The 15817-nt window shown below is 43.5% G+C and overlaps 1 protein-coding gene across 1 annotated transcript in view; it reads left to right on the forward strand.

Moving 5' to 3' along the window:
* Lars2 (leucyl-tRNA synthetase 2, mitochondrial) overlaps nucleotides 1-15817 on the forward strand; it is an 89625-nt gene that overhangs the window by 39120 nt on the left and 34688 nt on the right. Inside the window, exons 6-9 of the mRNA XM_038323847.1 lie at nucleotides 2006-2095; nucleotides 4268-4411; nucleotides 7423-7530; nucleotides 7894-8053. Of these exons, the coding sequence (XP_038179775.1) occupies nucleotides 2006-2095; nucleotides 4268-4411; nucleotides 7423-7530; nucleotides 7894-8053 (502 nt within the window). The remainder of the gene's footprint in view (nucleotides 1-2005; nucleotides 2096-4267; nucleotides 4412-7422; nucleotides 7531-7893; nucleotides 8054-15817) is intronic.

The following is a 15817-nucleotide window of genomic DNA, read 5'->3' on the forward strand; positions in this document are numbered from 1 at the left end:
CCATGAGACTACAGTTATAAATAGTTCTAAGCTGGGAATTGAACTCAGGACCTGGAAGAACAGCCAGTTCTCTTAATTGCTGAGCTATCTTTCTAACCCCTGTTCTGCATTAAAATAAGAAAAGTGTTTCCTGGGCTAGGGTTATGGCTCAGTGTTAGAGCGCTTGTTAGCGTGCCTGAGTCCCTGGGTTTGATCCCAAGTACCACCCGAAAATATTGTCTTTTAATATTGGCGCTTTGCTACTTAAAACAACAGCAGTAACAAAACAACAATAGTAGACAACCAAGGGAGGCTACGAATGCAGCTCAATTGCTAGAATGCTTGTCTGACATGCATAAAGCCCTGGATTAATTAGATCCCCAGCGGCACATAGTCCAGGTGTAGTGAGTGGCATGTGCCTATAACTCTGCATTCAAGAAGCAGGTCGATCAGAAATTCAAAGTTTGAGGCTAGCCTTGAATACATGAGACCCTGTCTCAAAAGGAATGAATGAATCTAACATAAGAAAAAAGCCCTTTTAGGTTACAGCTTCTTATTATACCTGCCTTCCTCCTGGGTTTGAAGCTTTCCTTGTTTATTCATCTTAAGGAATATAGAAATGGTCCACACTTGGGTAAAGTCTATCTTTTGTAGAAAGTCAGCTACAGGTGGAGCCATTTGAGAAACACTTTCCCTGCTATCCCCGGTAGACAGACTTTTCTTTCCTGCCCGCCAGTTCCCAAATAACCAACACAGAGACTTATTAATTATATATGCTTGCCAATAGCTCAGGCTTATTACTAACTAGCTCTTATAACTTAAATTAACCCATATTTCTTATCTGTGTTCTACCATGTGTCTCATGGCTTGTTACCTCATTTTGAACACATTCTGTTTCCTCTATTTCTGAATGGTGACTCTTGAGACTCTACCCTTCCCAGCATCCTCCTAGTCTGACTCTCCTACTCTGTCTCTTCCTGCCCAGCTATAGGCCTGTCAGCTCTTTATTAATCAACGAGAGTGATACATATTTACAGTGTACAAAGATTGTTCTACAGAAACCTCCTTTTCTCTTTTTCTACCAATGGCAGTGCTGAGGATTAACTGCAAGGTCTCAGGGTTGCTAGGCAAGCAAGCACTCTATTACTAAGCTATACCCCAGCCCTTTATCCATGGCTTTTACTTAAAGTTCAGCAGCACTAGAAAAAAAGAAATACATGACCGTTATAAGTTACTTTGACTTCACCAATGTCAAACCTCATCAGTTAGTGAAGTTCCATTTTTTTAAATTTTATATTTAAAAGTTTTTCAGGCAAAATGTAAACTTTTGGAATTTTTGATTAATTTCCCCAGGTAGACAAAAGCTTGATTCATATTTACAGTAAAGGGAGAATAATGGGGCTGTGGAAACTACCATAGGTTCTGTGTAGACACAAGGTGTAGTTTGGAATGAAATACTCTTGACATAATTGCTTTTCAGATGAGCTACAGTCTTGTTCCCCAGCATGTGTTTATCCTGGCAGAAATGTCCATAGCTGGACTGGAAAGATGGCTCAGTAGTTAAGAGTACTTGCTGCTTTTCTAGAGAACCCGAGTTCTGGCTTTTCACAGCCATCTGTACTCCAGTTCCAGGGGGTCCGGCAACCTCTTCTGGCCTCCATCAGTAATAGCACTCATGCACATACCCCACACCACATGCATACAATTGAGAGTAAACATGAAATCTTTATTGTGAAAAGTTCATAGCCGTTTCCTGTACTGTAACTTGTTAGTCATGGGAGATAGGCAAAGGATTGAGAGTCTCTTATCATTGTAAATATCTAGGAAAGATGGAGGAGACATTCCAATAACACCATCTCTTTCTTCCCAGAATAAATGGCTATTCCCTCACTTTGAGAGTTAGCAGAAATAAGTTGGTTAAATACTTGGCAATTCGGTTGCTTTTAAGAACTGAAACTCAAGTTGTGGTATGTGTGGTGCGGTGCTTGCAGGGTCTGACTGTGCATTTATGCCTCTTTTTTGGCAGGAAATCACTACCTGTTTGCCAGATTACTACAAATGGACTCAATACCTATTTATCAAACTCTATGAAGCTGGACTGGCCTATCAAAAGGAGGTACATTCATGTTAGCTACCCTTTTAAAACTTTATAAATTTTCTCCATCTTAGAATCATCCCTTTTAGCCAGGTGTGGTGGCGCACACCTTTAATCCCAGCAATTGAGAGGCAGAGGCAGGTGGATCTTAGTGAGTCCGAGACCAGCCTGGTCTACAGAGTGAGATCTGTCCCCAAAATACGTCCCCCTCCCCAGAAAAAAAGGAAGGAAGGAAGAAAGAAAGATCCTCTGCAGCAGTCCTAGCACTGCCAAAAATAAAACAGGATTTCTTTTTACCTACTAAGTAAAACCCTTCCTGTGTCTCCCTGGTGTTAGTGGTAATAATAGATGGGCCAACTTTCTTTGGTTTATGAACCTAAAAGTTTGAGGTCCTAGACACTTAATATCCTGGTCATCTCTTTACACTTAAGAGGGGAAGTCCTGGTGACCCCATGTTAGAGGAAATAAACTGTCCCATGCTCCTCTTCCCATCTGATTCCAGGTGGCACAGTCTCAAGTTGTTGGTTATGGGGACCCCATGTTAGAGGAGATAAACTGCCCCCTGCTCCTCTTCCCATCTGATCAGGTGGCACAGTCTCAAGTTGTTGGTTACTGTGTTACTTGCAGTTACAGAATAGCAGCCCAGATTATAGCTCATGAATTAGCTGACCTCTCCCCACCCTGAGTTCTGTGCTGATGTGGAAGACATCCCGAACCAGTCAGGTCCCAACATACCTTGAAAGAGCCACTGAAGCGACTGTGAAGGGCTAACTGTGCTGACTTTAGCACGGTCTCGAAGGGCTGGAGAGCTCCTAGCACTGGTGAAAGGATACCCTTGTTACTTGCACAGACCAGAGGGCAGTGCTGGGCCCGCGACCAAGCAGCAGAGGCTGTCTGACAGTGTTGTAGCCTTCAGTAGAGCCTTCCACAGTCCCCAGAGTTCCTCACAGAATGCAAACTAGCCCGCAGACCATAAGCAGGAAGGAAGAAGGGTCTATGAGGCACATAGTTGCTAAAACTGTTTCCGATGGGAATAACTAAGAATATTCTTTGGTAGTAAGGAATTGCACATGTTAAACACAGTCTACCAGTAAATTTTTAAGCAATGTGTCTGAAATCAGGTAGTACAACCCCTAGACTTCTCTGTACTCAGTGCCTACTTTGTACCAGGAGGCACCTGGATTCCCCAAGTGGTAAGTGTAGGCAGAGGTATTTGTTTAAACAAAGACAGACTAACAGGAACTCTGGAGAGTCTTCCTCATGGCCAGGTAAGTCTGTGGAGTAGGACTCAGAGTGGTGCCCTGGAACGCAGTGCTGAAGACAGAGAGCATAGCAGGTCTCTGGAGGTCCTGAAGATGTTCTGTATTTGACATGGGTAGTAGCTACATGTTTACTCATTTAAAAAGTCATTAATTAATTGTTCACTTAAGACTTATCTACTTGATGTATAATACACATGAGCTTAAACTGCAGTCTTATTGTGAACATAGACCTGACTTCCTCCCCATCTGCCGTGTCTCTGAGACCTGTCTAAGAACTGTGAACATAGACCTGACTTCCTCCCCGTCTGCTGGGTCTCTGAGACCTTAGGTGGGTTTTATTGCTTCTCTGCTCCTCATATTCATTCTCTGTGACATGATTCTCTGAGGATGAGTCTTCTTACCACACCACAAAGCTGACTTGAGAATGAAAAGGGCACACGTATGCTGAGTGTGATGGCACAACTGTAGCCCCAGCTCCTGGTAGACTAAGGCAGGAGTAGCTTAGGTGTCAAAGCTCACCACTTAGCTGTAAACCACTTAGCATGGAAACCAGCACCTGGTTATCACTCAGTAAAAGTCAGTGTTGTTATTAAAAAACATTATATTTATTTCTTCTGCCGTAACTCTATTTTTTTTAAACTTTAAATAGATACCATTTGTTTTCTTCTTTTCTAAAATTTCAAATCCTGAGTGTTCATCCTGTCATTCAAGAACAACCTAGGGTCGATTTAGACACATACCCAAAGACTTCCATCTTCCCCTACTCTACTCTAACAAGGGCATTTCATGTGTCCTTGTCACAACTTACTAGTGGCCCATTGGCTAGGAAGCCCACCCTAAAGATGCCCTCAGTCTTGGAGCCACACTGCTCTCCAGGGGCCCCTCCACAGGACATTCACCACGGTGTACCCCATCTCCTACATCCTAACAGGCCTTGGTTAACTGGGATCCAGTGGATCAAACAGTGCTGGCCAATGAGCAAGTGAATGAATATGGCTGTTCATGGCGTTCTGGAGCCAAGGTGGAGAAGAAATATCTCCGACAGTGGTTCATTAAGACAACTGCATATGCGAAGGTAAGTGATGTAAGAGACTCTCAGTAACACCCAGTGTGTGGGCAGACACACTGGTGGCTCTGCTGAAGGAGCCTGGGAAGCAGAGAGCCCCAGTGTTGTCCACAGTACAGGGTGGTGGCACCCGGAGGTCATTCCAGGTCATTGTTCGCTGAGCTGTCAGAAAGCAACAGTAACTCTGTCTGTAATTATGAATCCAAGGAAGGAAAAGGGAGTGAGTCATGAAGCTCAGGAGGGGTTGGGTTCTAGTTTCTCTGTACCAGTGCTTATAGTGACCTAGAGTGAAGAGCTGTTTGGTCTCTAGGAGAGAAGGCCAGGGTAGGAGTGAGCTGGGGCAAGTCCAAAGCTCCAGATGTGACTCTTCTGTGCCTCTGATAACTGTGAAGGCTGCCCTGGGCCTCAGTTTCCTGATGAGTAAGATGAGTGATTAGAGCTGATGATAATGGTTCCAGCACCTTCTGACTGATTTCTGTATTCAGATTCAAGACAAAGCCAGCAGTAGAAGCAGAGTTGCTTACTAAGTCATAATGGCCTGGACAAAGTCATGCGTTCTCTAAGTTCTGTATGTGTGTAGTACCCAGTGCTTCTATTCTGAGTTAAGTCTCAAAGGCAGCCCATGGCATGCCTAGACAAAGTCTGGTTCTCATCGGCAGATAACTCAGGTCAGATATTGTGTGCAGGGCTCATGTTCAGAGAAAGCACAGAGTTCTAGGCAGCTTCTGATCACCACATTCCGGGCCAAACCCAAACCACGCTCCACCAGCTCAGCAGACCCTCGCTGTCCTCCCTCCAGAGCCTGTCTACAGTGAGGGTCATTTTATTTTAGTTCATTTTTGTACAGCTGACCCGGGCATGGATCTGGAAAAAGTTCAAAAGAGCTTGTTAGTCAGTGCCTGGCAGAAAGCAAAGCTGAGAGTGTAGCTTTCTGTGCAGGTCCTCTCTGCCAGCCTCAGATCCGCCATGTTCCTGAGACAGGGTTATTCTCCCAAGCCTCTAGGTAGCGCATTGGAAAAGAGGGTGCCAGCCCCTCTAATGGCAGTATTGGAAGGTCGCCTGGTTAGCGCCTCTGTCTTGGCCTCTGCTTTGAGTTGGAAATGTAATAACCTGGCACCAGAGGCGTTCTTCTTTAAACTGTCAGCTGTGAATTTTCTGCTGTTCAGCCGAAATGCTGAGTTGCCATGGTAACTCTTGGTTCTTGCTGAACTCCTGTGCAGATTTATTGAAAAAGCTCTTAGGAGGTCAACACTGAAAACTGGGAGAAGAGGGAGAGTCCATGATGCTGGCACAGGCAGTGGTTCTGGTGGGAGAGCAAAGCAGACCCGGGGCTGTGTGGCACACAGAAACCCTTGGGTTCTGCCTGGCTAAGAGAGGCATTGAGTCTACAAAGGCCGTGATTGGAAGCATGGTTAACACCCTAGGACTGAGGACAAAAACAGGATATAATGGCCTTACCGAAGATTAAAGGTAAGCCGCTGAGAGACTCAAATAGAGCGTCTAGAACAAAATAGATCTAAGGGGGTCAAGCATGATCCAGCACCCCTGTAGGGCATCATCTGCAGGACCCAGCATGCCATAAAAATACCATGTCTTTTGCAGGATATTGTGATCCTTAATTTAAAAAAAGTTTAGATGTAGACCAAGGGATTAAAGTTAGTTGATAATACCAAGGCATTTGTTATATAAATGAACAGGACTTAAAAAGAAAAGATGATCATGGTGAATTTCAGGAGAGCAGAAACCACCTATAACAACGAACCAACTGGAAATCTGGACCAGAAGAGAACATCAGACCGGAAAGTTTCAGTGTTTGGGCTTCATAGGGACAAGCAAGAGTGGAATAGACCATAAAGCCAGCTTTATGTTGTGGAGACACTCCCTCACGACAGCCCCAGCCTGTATAGGGAATCCATATTGAGTGGCCCTAGCAGATAGGTGTGTGCTGGGGGTTGAAAAACAAAGAGATGAACGCTGCAAGTTAAACTTGAGCGCCATCTGGGAAGGCTCAAAGTAGGTCTAAGTCACACATTGTGACTTCAGCACAGGAACTGGATGAAATAATGAAATATTGTAAAGAAGGGAGTGATGTCAGGAACATGGGGTAGTTCTTTTTTTTTAAGATTTATATAATTTTAAAATTATGTGTATGGGTATGTGCATGTGAGTACAAGTGCCTTGTGGAGGCCAGAAGTTCGAGATCCCATGGAACTGGAGTTACAGATGGTTGTGAGCCACCCAGAGTTGGCGCTGGAAGCTGAACTCAGGCCTTCTCAAGAGCAGAAAGCACTGCTAACTGTGGAACCATCTCACTAGTCCCCAGAATTTTGTTTTCATAAGAACATTATGGGATGGAAAGTTGTGATTGCGGGCACTAGTCTAAGTGCTTTTGTGGTGGTCCCAACATGCACTCCAGAGTGGGGAAGGAGAAGTAGAAAGGGGTTAGAGGAGTAGCTAGAGGAAGAATCCCCTGAGCTTGGTGATCTGTCGGATGAGAGGGTGCAGGTAGCAGTAGCATCCAGGAAGACCTGACTTGATGGGAGGTCCAGGGTTAGACCACGATCTTGGGTAGAGGTAGCCCTATGAGTCTGAGATGGCCATCAGACGTCCTTGGGTGAGGAAGAAAAATAATAGGAACTTGGAAAGTGTGATCCAGATTCTTAAAGATCAAGTGAAATAGGATTTTTGAAAACCTGGTATGATAGAAATTGTCATGAATTAGTGAAAGTCCAGCTGTGCAGATAAGGGAGCGACACGGGGCCAACTGAGAATGCTTTCGGCTGCAAGCTACTGAAGACCCAGGTGGGGATTTAACAAGTACTTTCTCCACACAATGAGAGGTGGTTTGTGAATTGAGCACCTCTGTTGTCTTTTGCTACCCCTACTGAGGCACGAGAATGAGGGAGCCTGATGTCCAGAACCGTCTTCCGTGTCTCCACCTTTCCCACTCCAGCCCCACACCACTTGTTCTCACATGAGCTTTGCAGTGCTGCTTTTCTGATCTCTTTTTATTTCTGCAGGCCATGCGGGATGCCTTGGCAGACCTCCCAGAGTGGTACGGGATAAAAGGCATGCAGGCCCACTGGATTGGGGACTGTGTAGGCTGCCATCTAGACTTCACATTAAAGGTGACAGCACCCTGGCACCCCAGCGTTCATACCCACATAGCTCTCTTGCATTTGGAGCCCTTTGAATGCACAGCAGCTCCGTACCTGACCATAGCACTGCCCAGCACAAAGAGAACCAGGAGGGTATCTTCCTAAGCCAGCTTTCCCTACCTTCATCTTGGGATGCCTGGTGCTGAGTGCAGAGAGGGGACTGACAAAGCATCCCCCTTCTGTTCCCCTGCCTGGCCCCTCTTCTTGTACACATTCCTGGTCCTGTGGTCAGAAGCTGCCGTGGCTGTTTGGGAATGAGGAAAGGGGTGGAGTGGGGAGCCACATAGCTCAGGAGAAGGACTGAAAATGAAATGTCATGTTTCATCCCGCCAGGTTGATGGACAAGACACAGGAGAGAAACTGACCGCATATACAGCCACCCCTGAGGCCATTTATGGTATTTCCCACGTGGCCATTTCTCCTAACCACCGGCTTCTACATGGCTGCAGTTCTCTGAAGGAAGCCTTGCAGAAGGCACTAGTCTCTGGCAGAGGTGAGCTATGTGGTGAAGCACAGGCTTCTGGAGTTTCCTCCTTCAGCTGGGTAGCTGTCCATGAGACCAGTAACTCCCCATGTGTTTGCCATTCAGGCTCAGCTCTTTACCTTCTCATATGGAGAGAATCAGCTCCCAAATGAAACTACTGGAAAAGGTCTGGAAAGATGACCTGGTGTAGGAAGGTACTTACATCATAAAGCCCGAAGACCTCAGTTCAGTCCTCATGACCACATGGTGGAAACAGCTCAGACGCTGTCCTTTGCATGTGTGTGCGCGCACACAGACACACACATTGTTGCACACACGCCCACTTTTCATCCCCCCATAAATAAATAAATGCACTAAATTTTTAAAACATGGGGTTTCCCTGAGCGATTGCTGTCACTGGGACTCCTGACCTTTTCCGTGGCAAAGGTAAGACCACACACCTTTGATTAGACACAAAACTGCAGCCAGCCAGGGAGCGGGTGTGGGGTATAGAGTCTAATGGGTTGAAGGATGCCCCTGTTGATTAGATAGATGTAGGTCTCTGGAGAAGGTTTAAATATCTCTGCAAAAATCTCATCCTCATGCTTCCTTATACACTGTGAACGTTAACCTGTAGCTCACATCTGAATTATTGGGCTCTCCGGCTGTTTTGGATGATGTAAACTGGAGATACAGTGTCATAACCATTTACTTCTGCTTCAGACAGTGATTGTTTTCTGAGTGCAGTGAGGTCAACTCTAGTCACCTGCCCTTCCTAGGAGCCTGCTGTGGGCCCACTCTCCTGGGTCAAAGACAGGTTTTTATAGTAAGTACCTTTGGGCTTAGGACGGAAGACACTCAGCACAAGGCAGGTCTTGACTCTTGCCTTCGCCGTTTTGTTGTTGTTGTTGTTGTTGTTATATATTGAAATAAAGAAAAGATACAGTTTAGAATTCCATGTGTGCTTTTAAGGCCTCTGTGCCCGTGTCTCAGGTTCTGTATTATGTTTCTGGCAAAAGAAACTCAAGGGAAGTTTGAGTGTAGAGAAATCATGGTACCAGGAATATGAGGCAGTTGGTCACATTGCATCCACAGTCAGTGTGGTGGCTCCTGTATTTAAATGCTTAGTCACCAGGAAGTAAATGGAATGATTTGAAAGAATGAGGAGGTGTGGCCTTGTTGGAGGAAGTGAGTCTCTGGGGGTGGTCTTTCTTTTCCTCTCTGCCTGTAGATCAGTATGTAGTAGTATGTAGTAGTATGTAGTAGTATGACTACTCCTCCAGCATCATGCTTGCCTGCCACCAGCTCCCTGCCTTGATAATAATGAACTAAACCTCTGAAACTGTAAGCAAGCACCAGTTAAATGTTTTCTTTTATAATAGTTGCTGTGGCCATGGTGTCTCCTAAAAGCAACAGAACACTGACTGAGACAGCTGGGAAGCAGAGAGAGAAGTGAGCGCTGCTGTTTAGCTTGCTCTCTCCTTCTTATTCCGTCCAGGACCCAAGCCAGTGTGATGTTGCTGCACACATTCAGGATGGGTCACCCCCTCTCAGTTAAGTCTTTCTGGAAATCCCTTACGGATATACCCAGAAATATATTTTCATGGTGATTCTAAAAACCAGGCAAGTTGACAATAAAGGTAACCATTTCAGATTTTTTTAAAACTATGCTTTTAAAAAAAGAAAGCATTAATTTCAACTGTTTGAAAGGAGAACTCAGGTTTAACCTTTTGAGTTATTTTGAGATTCCTTGAAGCTGTGATGATTGAAAAGTAAATATTAAAATCTAAATACTTTAAGGATCCAGGTCTTATATTTCCCCCCATCATAGTTCATTTGGGGCCACAAAATGAAGTAATTTTAAGAATTAATGAGCTAATAAGTTATAAAAGATTACAGCCCCTGAGTTAAAGATACCATAAATTCAATGCACCTGCACAGAGGAATTATCTTAGTTACTTTTCTGTTGCTGTGCTAAGACACTATGACCAAGGCAACTTTTAGAAGTTTGTTTATTGGACTTCTAGTTTTGACCATCATGGCAGGGAACATGACACTGGAGTAGTACTCAGAGCTTATGTCCTGATCCACAGGCACAAGGCAGAGAGAGAGAGAGAGAGAGAGAGAGAGAGAGAGAGAGAGAGAGAGAGAGAGAGAGGGAGGGAGGGAGGGAGGGAGACAGAGAGAGAGAGAGAGAGAGAGAGAGAGAGAGAGAGAGAGAGAGAGAGAGAGAGAGAGAGCTAACTAATAATGGCCTGGGCTTTTGAAACCTCAACCTCCTCCAACAAGGCCACACCTCCTAACCCTTCTCAAACAGTTCCACTAACTGAGGACCAAGTATTCAAATCTCTGAGCCTGTGAAAACCATCCTCATCTAAACTACCACAGTATCTAAGCATGTATGACTAGCCGTATGTTTGAGACTACTTGGGTGCTAGTGTACCAGACTGGCTTGGTCATTTCATTTTGGTAAATGGAAAGCCATATGTAACATTTCATTTGGAAGAGCTCCCGAGCTGCTTTTTCTTCCTCTCAATGACCCTGAAGTCATTCCAGGTGGAAGATTATGCTTGGCACTGAGTTTTTCCAGTTCTGATCCTCATCATCCCTTTCAGTTCATTCAGTTTGTAGATCAGTTAGTACACCGAGACCCCGGTTTTGTTTTGTGATGCTGGCCACAAGACAGGGTGACATGTTTTGAGTATAGTGCCGTTTTCTCATGCCTGCTACAAACCCATCTCTGCCGTGGGCCTGTGCCTTTGTCCACTCAGCCTGTGGGTTCTACTGCAGCGTCAACTGTGTGTCGGTGCTTACCATTGCTAGCTGGTGTCCTTCTCTCCTGTCAGGACTTTAACAAGTGTCTAAGCAGGAGCGTAAGGGTCATGGTAGGACAGGGGACTTTGTCACTCTCTATTTCCCATTTAAAGTTTCCTGTTGTGTAAGCAGAGACTGCTTTAGGAGCCAGTATTCTTTCTGCCCCCTTGACCTGTCCTCAAGTTTTCCAAGCTGCCCTACATGTGTCTATGGGGGAAACGGCTTGCCTTTTTTTAACTTTTAGGTAGTGTCTCATTATATAGTGTTGGCTGGCCCGGTACTCACTAGGCAACCCAGGCTGTAATGGCCTAGCCTTCCAAATGCTGGGAGTATAAGGATGCATACCATGCCCAGCTTGCCTTTTCCCTATGGGGGCCTGACTTAGAAGTTTCTTCTGCATACAGCCCATGGCCACACCTAGCTGCAAAGGAGGCTGGGCCGTGCTGCTGATTACTGCGTGGCCAGCTAAATGTTCTATCCAGCAACAGTCATTGGTCGAGGTGAATGTGGAGGTCAACTGGTAGCTGCTGACAAGAGCTGTATCCTGACAGACCTGTTTCTGTATTCCATGCCTGTACTGCTCTTTCTCCATTCTCCACATCGACTATCACTGACGACTTTTGCTCTTATTCTGCCCCCTCACCTCCCCACTTCCTAATAATGTCACATCAAAATTGCAGAATTTGCAAATACATATTTTCTCTTAAGAGAGAGAGAGAGAGAGAGAGAGAGAGAGAGAGAGAGAGAGAGAGAGAGAGAGCGAGCGAGCATGGAGTCAGGAATATGGATCCCTGCTTAGAGATGAGGTGTTCAACACTGGCTCCAGCAACGGGCGTTTGGCAGCTGGATCAGGACTGCTGGCTGTACCTCAACTTTCAAGGCCCATGTTGAATGCCACTCGGCCCTCCCTTCCTCATGGATCCTGTCTTTACCTCTTTGAAGTAAATCCTAATTCTTGGGCTGATTTTAATTTGATGGCTTATAGAATCTGTTCTAGATAACTATATGAAAGTTTAAAACAAGTGTTGTTTAATGTGAATTGCAAAGGCCAGCTAGTAATTGTTCTTACTAATGGTGATGTAAATAAACACAAGTAATTTTTTTAACTTTCAATTTTTTTAATTTATTATTTTTTTAATTGAACTCTACATTTTTCTCTGTTCCCCTTCCTACCTTTCCCCTCCCTTTCAACCATCTCCCAAGGTCCCCATGCTCCCAATTTTTACTAAGGAGATCTTGTCTCTTTCTCCTTCCCATGTAGATTAGATCTATGTATGTCTCTCTTAGGGTCCTCATTGTTGTCTAGGTTCTCTAGGATTGTGATTTGTGGGCTGGTTTTCTTTGCTTTATGTTTAAAAACCACTTATGAGCTTATGAATGAGTATATGTGGTAATTGTCTTTCTGGGTCTGGGTTACCTCACTCAAAATGATGTTTTCTAGCTCCATCCATCTGCCTGCAAAATTCAAGACGTCGTTATTTTTTTTCTGCTGGGTAGTACTCCACTGTGTAAATGTAACACATTTTCCTTATCCACTCTTCGGTCGAGGGGCATTTAGGTTGTTTCCAGGTTCTGGCTATGACAAACAAAGCTGCTATGAACATAGTTGAGCACATGTCCTGTGGCATGATTGAGCATCCTTTGTATATATACCCAAAAGCGGTATTACTGGGTCTGGAGGAAGGTTGTTTCCTAATTTTCTGAGAAATCGGCACACTGACATCCAAAGCGGCTGTACCAGCTTGCATTCCCACCAGCAATGCAGAAGTTCCCTTTACCCCACAACCTCTCCAGCATAAGTTGTCATCAGTATTTGGGTTTTGGCCATTCTTACAGTGTAAGATGGAATCTCAGAGTTGTTTTGATTTGCATTTCTCTGATGACTAAAGATGTTAAACATTTCCTTAAGTGTCTTTTAGTCATTTTAGATTCCTCTGTTTAAGTCTGTATTCCATTTTTTATTGGATTATTTGTTCTTTTGATGAGCAGTTTCTTGAGTTCTTTGTATATTTTGGAGATCAGACTTCTATCTAATGTGGGGTTAGTGAAGATCTTTTCCCATTCTGTAGGCTGTTGTTTCGTCTTGTTGACCGTGTCCTTTGCTTTACAGAAGATTTTCAGTTTATTAATTGTTTCTCTCAGTGTCTGTGCTGCTGGGGTTATATTTAGGAAGTGGTCCCTGTGCCAATGTGTTCAAGTGTACTTCCCACTTTTTCTTCTATATGGTTCAGTGTGGCTGGCTTTATGTTGAGGTCTTTGATCCATTTGGACCTGAGTTCTGTGTATGGTGATAATATGGGTCTATTTTCATTCTTCCACATGTTGATATCCAGTTATGCCAGCACCATTTGTTAAGTATGCTTTCTTTTTTCCATTTGATAGTTTTTACTTCTTTGTCAAAAATCAGGTGTTCAAAGGTGTGTGGATTGATATCCTGGTCTTGGATTCGGTTCCATTGGTCCTCCTGTCTGTTTTTATACCAATACCAAGCTGTTTTCAGTACTGTAGCTCTGTAGTAAAGTTTGAAGTCAGGGATTGTGATGCCTCCAGAAGTTCTTTTATTGTACAGGATTGTTTTGGCTATCCTGGGTTTTTTTGCTTTTCCATTATGAAGTTGAGTATTGTTCTATCGAGGTCTGTGAAGAATTTTGCTGGGATTTTGATGGGCATTGCATTGTATCTGTAGATTGCTTTTGGCAAGATTGCCATTTTTACTATGTGAATTCTACATACCCAAGAGTATGGGAGATCTTTCTACTTTCTGGTGTCTTCTTCAATTTCTTTCTTCAAAGATTTAAAGTTCTTGTCATACAAGTCTTCCCCTTGTTTGGTTAGAGTTACTCCGAATATTTTATGGTATTTGTGGCTGTTGTGAAGAGTGATGTTTCTCTGATTTCTTTCCCAGCCCTTTTTTCATTTGTGTAAAGGAGGGCTACCGATTTTCTTGAGCTAATCTTGTATCCTGCTACATTACTGAAAGTGTTTATGAGTTGTAGAAGTTCCTTGGTAGAATTTTTGGGATTGCTTATGTAAACTATCATATCATCAGCAAATAGTGAGAGTTTGACTTCTTTTCTGATTTGTATCCCCTTGATCTTCTTTTGTTGTCTTACTGCTCTAGCTAGGACCTCAAGAACTATATTGAATAGTTATGGAGAGAGTGGACAACCTGGTCTTGTTCCTGATTTCAGTGGGATCTCTGGGAGTTTCTCTTCATTTAGTTTGATGTTGGCTGTTGGCTTATTGTATATTGCCTTTATTATGTTTAGGTATGTTCCTTGTATCCCTGCTCTCTCCAAGACCTTTATCATGAAGGGATGTTGTATTTTGTTGAAAGCTTTTTCAGCATCTAATGAGATGATAATGTGGTTTTTATTTTTTAGTTTGTTTATATGGTGGATTACTTTGAAAGATTTTTGTATGTCATTCCTGCATCTCTGGGATGAAGCTGACTTGATCATGGTGGATGATGGTTCTGATGTGTTCTTGGATTCCATATGCCAGTGTTTTATTTAGTATTTTTGCATAGATGTTCATGAGTGAGATTGGTCTGTAATTCACTTTCTTAGTAATGTCTTTCTGTGGTTTGGGTATCAGGGTAATTGTAGCCTCATAAAAAGAGTTTGGTAATGTTTCTTCTGTTTCTGTTGTGTGGAATAATTTGAGGAGTATTGGTATTAGTTCTTTGAGAATCTTGTAGAATTCTGAGCTGAAACTATCAATCTGGTCCTGGGCTTTTTTTGGTTGGGAGACTTTTGATGACTGTTTTTATTTCTTTAGCAGTTATAGGTCTGTTTAATTTGCTTATCTGGCCTTGATTTAATTTTGGTAAGTGATATTTATCCAGGCAATTGTCCATTTCCTTTAAGTTTTCCAATTTTGTGGAGTACAGGTTTTTGAAATATAACCTGATGATTCCCTGTATTTCCTCTGTGTCTGTTGTTCTGTCCCCCTTTTGAAGTCTGATTTTTAAACACAAGTAAATTAAGCATTTGTCAATTACTATTCTTGTGCCTCTTTCTTCTGGACTTTGGATATTTATGCTACTAATCCACATACTCATTGAGGATGTCAATACGTATGGCTCTTTCCCTGCTACTGTTCATTCAAGATAGTCCGATGATTGAGTAAATTGCAAGTCATTTGTTTCATAAATATTGGTAACTGGATCGTATAAACTACGATTACTTTGTTCTGTTTAATTGTTTATTTTTGAGACAGGCTCTTTCTGTGTATCCCAAGCTAGTCTAGAAGTCACTATGTAGCTCAGGATACCCTCAGACTTACCACCCTGCCGCAGCTTCCAGAGGACTGGGGTTATGGACATGCACTACCAGGCCCAGCCTTACTGTCTCATTCTTATATAACTTTTTATTATTTTCCTCTAAAATTCAGAGTCTCTCTATGTGTGTCTTCCTTTCTCTCGTTTGCTTTGTATTCTTTGAATTTCTGGCAGAATCTTTCCACACTCTATCAGCTCTTTAAAACTCCAAACTCCAGCCTTCCAGACAATCATATCAGTTCTTTCATTTTCCCGAAGATGCTCTGGGCACTGGTCGCCCTCCAGGCCTCAGCTATGTCTCTAAAGTTCCCTCTGACTTCCTTCTTGAGTGTTCTTGTGGCTTTTCTTTGCCGGGTCCTTTTATCCTGGGTCCTACACCTGTTTCTTTCTCCATTTAGCCTTTCATCTTGCAGGAACACAGTATCGCAGCATCTCCTAAGAAAAGGGTGCGTGGAGAGGAGCTGCTCTGTCTTTGGATGTCTGGAAATCTCTTTTCTCGCTTTCTGCTCTGCTGTTTTCTGCTTGCTAGCCACATCATCATCCATTTGCTTTAGAAGTTCCTGTCTGCTCTTTCATTCCAGGAAGGTTTTGTGTGTTTTATTATTCTCACTGCTGGAGATAATTTTGAGAAGTAAAAGGTGGTAATGAGATGGCTTTTCCATCTGGAACTCTGAAACACCTTTCTTCTTCCCTTGTGC

This window comes from Arvicola amphibius, chromosome 3 (genome assembly GCF_903992535.2).
Source record: "Arvicola amphibius chromosome 3, mArvAmp1.2, whole genome shotgun sequence".
Taxonomy (NCBI): Eukaryota; Metazoa; Chordata; class Mammalia; order Rodentia; family Cricetidae; genus Arvicola; species Arvicola amphibius.